The sequence below is a fragment of the Monopterus albus genome, unplaced genomic scaffold, assembly GCF_001952655.1.
Source record: "Monopterus albus unplaced genomic scaffold, M_albus_1.0 scaffold10.1, whole genome shotgun sequence".
Classification (NCBI taxonomy): Eukaryota; Metazoa; Chordata; class Actinopteri; order Synbranchiformes; family Synbranchidae; genus Monopterus; species Monopterus albus.
Genome location: NW_018127890.1, coordinates 2,628,035 through 2,633,617, shown reverse-complemented (window position 1 = coordinate 2,633,617; position 5,583 = coordinate 2,628,035). Strand labels below are relative to the sequence as shown.

Genomic DNA, 5,583 nt, shown 5'->3' with positions numbered 1-5,583 from the left:
GCGATTAGCTTTTTTTGTTTTCTTCATTGCAGTTAGAGTATCCTCCGCTTTTCACTAGTCCCTCACAAGTTTCTCGTTCACTTCAAACTTTCTTTCTGCTGCTCGATTACTGTTTTCGGCTGCATATTTCACTACATGCAGCTTATAATCTGCAGAATATGATTTTCTTTTTGGGGGCATTTGTGGTCAGTCTTTCTCAGTTGTCTTTATAAGTTGATGTTTACATTTTCAGTGGTACAGTAGTGATAGGCGCGTAGATACTGGCACACAAGCCGAGAGTGCCCTCTCGCGGCTGTCAGTGTGAAAATAACGAACATGTGAAATTTCAATCTACGGTAATATTTAAAAAAACATACATAAGTCGCTCCGGAGTATACGTCGCAGGACCAGCCAAACCATGAAAAGAAGTGCGACTTATAGTCCGGAAAATACGGTATTTAAGGTAGTTAACTCCACCTTTAGCAGCCACAACATTAAAGTGTTGAACACTATAATGTATCAGTCATTATACTCCAACAATATAAAATACATTAATGTGAAATGTGCCATTCTGCATAATTCTTACTTTTGGCACTTTAAGGATATTTTGATGGTAATACTTTTGTACTTTTGCTTAAAAATTTAATGCAGGACTTTTACTTGTAACAGAGTATTTTTACATTATTGCTACCTTTATTTAAGTTAAAGATGTGAGTACTTCTTCCACCATTGCTGCAGAGACATGACTGCTTCCTCTTTTTCATATCACTAACAGCACTTGTCTTGCTGCATTGGCAGTATGTACATGGCTGAGTAATACTTCATTGCACATATATTACTGCATGACTTTGCATTTGTTTTATTTTTAGCATGCTGATTTTGAGATAAAGTGTCCAATACTTCCTCACTGATCAGCAGTAGGTGGGTGTATAATAGGAATCAGATGTTGTACAGACAAACGGATGTGGTGTGAGGTTTAGTCTGTGTGGTTAGAAACCCTTATTTGTTCTGTGACTACCTGCAGCTAACATGAATATCATCCACAGTACCTCACAGGTGCTTCTGTGTGTTTCTTCCCAGTCCTGGCGAACAATTTCTAGCTGAGCAATGTTGTTGATGTACAGTTTCTCTGTGAGAAATTAGAGTGTTGTCATAGTTAGAAAAGAAACATGGCAACGAAGACAAATGCAGTAAATAAACTTTGTCTGGTCTTTTTTAAGATTTGTTAAATAAATAATGATATAAGGTCAGCAGTATACTGAGAAATGATATAAATGCACAGAATGCAGGTTAAGGGTAGAAATGAAATGTACTGTACCTGCTTCACTGGCTGTCTGCCTGCATTGCTTGGCCTTGTGACGTACCTGTGAAATAAATGGACAGGAAGTGACCTATATCACCAATGTGATCAGAAACCAGAGACTTGCAGATACTGAACGCGCTTTAAATAAGATAGAAGTATGTAAAGCTACTTCAGTTCCTCCTTGCTAGATGCTGCATTGCGTCACTGATGGTGCACAACTGCAGAAAATCCCACTACTTGCTTTCATCTGAAAACTTGAACTGAAGTGATGATCGTTTGTGTGTTGGAGTGAGGTACAAAATGGAATACAGCAACAGCTTCTTTATAAACAGGTCTGGCATTACTGTCATAGCCTTGTATTGACTGTACCTTTTCTGAGTTTTTGGATGTGATCTTCTCAACCCCGTGATCTGCCTCATCAGCCTCCTTGCATCTCAGTTCATTACTCTTCTTTGACTGAAAGAAAGAAAGAAACAGGGGCTGCAGGAAGCGCCATGTAATGTTTGCTGTTTGTGCTAGTGATGGTCATGTGCAGTAAATAAGAGCAGGATAAGAGACAATGTTTGGGTTCTGGATGAATGTGAAATACAAATTCAAACTATAGCAGGTGTAGCTGTTTTCCTACCTCCATAGTCTTCTTGAACAAAGAAACCTTTTTCTTCTGAACCTTGTCCATGATGCTTTCAAACTATAAGGAGAAGCAGAAGAGTCAAAATGAAACCTTGAATATAGGCTTCCATTGCATATACAAAGTGATTTAAACGGGGCTGTAACACAGTGTCAGCAAAAACTGAACATTGCCGTATTCTCAGATTCGACTGGATTGCACTACTTTGACTGTGCTGGTAAATAAGCGTCCCTTCTAAACTGGTAATTACTGGTGCAGCCATGGCTGGTGCAGCTGTTACTGCAAAAACAGGCAGTGAGCTTCTTATGTATAAAACCACTGTAAGTCTTCAAACCTCTCACTACATTTCAACCAAACCTTGTAATTTTGTATTTGTTTATAATAAGTCAGTTGTTTAGCAACACAAACAGCCCAGTACCTTCTTCCTCTGCTCTTTCTGACGTTCTCTAAATGTCTCGATCTTTTTCACCTCCTCTTTCAATAATTCTGACAGCTGGATGTGAAAGTTCCCGATGTTCTCGATTTCTGCAGCCAAAAACACCCAAACAGAAAAATGAATCTGCTATAGTTAAACATTATCCAGAACAGCAGCAGGTCAGAGGGGAATCGACTGGATGAACTTACGTGTTTTCAGTTGGTCAAAGGAATTTTTCATGGTGCTGGAAAGGCAATGCACATTAGAAATCAGAAACACAGAGCATGATTATCTTTGCAAGCTGTAAACAACCGGCATCTGTCACCCAACATGTTTAGGTTCTTTCCGCTCAGTCCGAGCATGTTCTGTTTCACTAAGGACTTTCTTGTTCCTCTCTAGGAACACAGAAGCAACATAATTGTCTGGCTGCTGGTGACCAAGCAGTGACACCAGGGCGCTTTAGACTGAATAAAACACCACCAAGGGCACCTCACTGGCCCTTGGTGATTAAGTTGAGGCTCAGAATAAATCTTACGTAAAGCCTAAAAAGAGCCTTTTGGTTTTATCTTCCTCATGGTATTTCCTTAACAACCATTTGTTTCTGTTGCTGCCACTTCTAGAGTAGCACGTCACTGACAAGACAGAAACTAGACAGAACAGGAACCTAGCAACAGATCCACTACACACTGAGAGAGGGGCTGCCACACACACACATGCACATGTCTATTTTGTCTCTTTCTGTCTCATGCAAAAAATGTGTTTCCTCTAAAATGACTCACAGGGACATGACTGTTGTGTTTCATATATTTTTGTTGTGGCTCAGTCTCAATCAACATTAAAGTGTCTAAAACTCTCAACATTCTCTTTGGACAAACATGTGGCCCTTTCCAAACTAGATTTTATTGAACTTGTTGTATGTGTATACAGATCACAATATTGACATCATACTATGTTTTGCTGGAACATTGTATTTACTTACCTGATCTCTGTGTGTCCTGCAGCTTTGCGAGCAATAGTCACCAGTTCCTTCCCATACTTCTCCTCTGCTAGCGCCCTGCGCATTATGGACAGACACACACATCATTCTGGAGCCCATAAGTTGTGATGTATTACTGACCTGTCATATGTTCCTGTCATGACAAAAGGACACATTATGTGTCTGCATTGTGTCTTAACACGCAGAGACCACTATGAATTGTGTTACTTATTCATCTACTTTATATTTCATTTTTATTTTGTGGCATTCATGTGGACGGCAAAGTAAAAATTGAACAGGGAAACTTGTTTCTTGTGCATATGACAAATAAACACTGTGACCTTGACCCTGAATACCTTTCACCCTCTTACCACAGAAGCTTTGATGGTTTTGCTTCTACTCTGTGTTTGGACAAACACCGGCATTCTGACACTTTTGCACTGCAACATCTTTTAATTTAACAACAAGAATCCTGTAACAGCTGTGCATTTTATGTAATTACAGGCTAATAATAATAAGATAGTGGTAGCAGCACACCAAAGCTAAAATGCCCTTCACTGGTCTGACACATCTTTTGTTAGAATTTGTTACACTTTGATCTGTGCTTTATCATTTAGTATATTCTTTATCGGGGTAATTGGTGTCAGTGGTGAATATTTGTACCTTTAAGACACACTTTTACATGTTGCTGTTTTGTAGTAAAAGGCATTTAGAAGTCTGGTCACTCTTTGCAGATCAGGAATACATGAAAGTCGTTGATGCAATAACTTTAAGAAAACAGCTGGAAACAAGTGGTGCAAGATGAACATGTGCTATAAATGTGCTATTAAATTAAATCACCACTACAAATTCAGTAGTACAGTATATTTTTCCAGGAAGTTTATTTAAAGATATTCTCATCCAAGCCTCATGTCCCTGAGTGGTCTCCTGTTTAGAACAAAAACTCAAGTTTTGACTTTCACCCGGCCCTTACCAGGAAAGGATGTCCATAGATTTACAGTCATCTGATTGTTTCTTAGAGTTAGTTACACAACTAACAGAACTTATGTGTCTGTGCTGTGATACTTTTCCAAAACCCCCTAGTTTAACAGACAGTTTTGGTTTCACCTACTTAAATGCTGCCCAAACCTCATCTTTAAAAGCTCCTCCACGTCTTTACACATTTGCCTTCCCTCTCGTAACCTCTGGATCACAGTGTCGTACCCAGCGTGACAATTAAAATCAGACCCCTGTTATGAAAAGACAGAAAAACATGAGAGAAATTCTGCAATGAACAGTGTTTCTCAACTCAAAGTGTTGTAACGTGTCATTGAGTCAATCGTGCTCACTGTGTGGTAAAAATGCAGAACTAACACTTAGCAAATATAGTTGTATATGGCATGGCCACAGTACTTCATCAAACTGCCTGTCATGTAAGGAGCCAGAACATATGAACTCAACAAAGACTTTTCATGCTATAGCCTCTCAAACTTGACCTCCTCTAATTTGGAACCGTGCACATACAATCTAGGATACACTTTACATTATTTGACATTAATGTGATGTAAATGTAAACTAGTTTGGGGGAGCAGAGAACTTTAAACTGGCTGTACAATGAATAAATTAGACTGTAGACCACATAACAAGGGAATTCAACATAAAAAAAGACATTTAAGATAAATTATTGCATCACTGTGAAGATTACAGTTACTTTTCAGTTGTCAGACACCTTCAGCAAAGCAACAGACCACAAACCTAAACTTACCCAGAAAGCATCTTTAAACATCAAAGGTTCCATTGCAGTAGCGACTTCCTCTAACCCAATGCCGTCTGTCCCCAGTGTGAGCTTCTCTCACAGCACTTTTCTCAAAAATAAATCATTGAACAACAATATTAAATAAGGTTGTTGAAGGGTGGGAGACGCTCAGCCAAGTCAAACGTGTTTAAGACTGTGTGCAGCCCAAATGTCAGTGAGTCATTTTGAATGAGGAAGAACTTCTGTCTTGTGATGTCACTGACCACAGGCAGCTCAGCCCGTTTTTGAGACAGCTTCTCTTTCACTATCAGGTGGATATGACCATTTGGTTAAAGGTTGTTTAACAGATCAGTTGCATGTGTCTGCACATATGTGGATATGACCATTTGGTTAAAGGTTGTTTAACAGATCAGTTGCATGTGTCTGCACATATCAGATAATGATGTGCGACTGTTAGCTGCAGGTCAGCAGTGAGTGAATGAGGCCATCTAAAGTGAGAAGCTCTGTGGTTTCAGTCACAGCCGTTGTCAGTTCCAATCGACACTTT

General features: G+C 39.3%; 1 protein-coding gene across 3 annotated transcripts in view; it reads right to left on the bottom strand.

The window, feature by feature from the left end:
* LOC109954587 (proline-serine-threonine phosphatase-interacting protein 1-like) overlaps positions 1-5,231 on the bottom strand; it is a 15,169-nt gene extending 9,938 nt beyond the window's left edge. For 2 of the 3 annotated variants that reach the window (XM_020590033.1, XM_020590034.1), the window contains exons 1-9: positions 5,046-5,231; positions 4,430-4,530; positions 3,305-3,379; positions 2,535-2,569; positions 2,329-2,435; positions 1,908-1,970; positions 1,652-1,738; positions 1,298-1,343; positions 1,029-1,108 (exon numbers count right to left, since the gene is read on the bottom strand). In XM_020590033.1, the coding sequence (XP_020445689.1) occupies positions 1,029-1,108; positions 1,298-1,343; positions 1,652-1,738; positions 1,908-1,970; positions 2,329-2,435; positions 2,535-2,569; positions 3,305-3,379; positions 4,430-4,530; positions 5,046-5,078 (627 nt within the window). In that variant the 5' untranslated portion in view covers positions 5,079-5,231. Of the gene's footprint in view, positions 1-1,028; positions 1,109-1,297; positions 1,344-1,651; positions 1,739-1,907; positions 1,971-2,328; positions 2,436-2,534; positions 2,570-3,304; positions 3,380-4,412; positions 4,531-5,045 lie in introns of those variants that run through there. The other variant, XM_020590035.1, reaches the window with a different exon arrangement.
* Between the last annotated feature and the right edge of the window lie 352 nt (positions 5,232-5,583).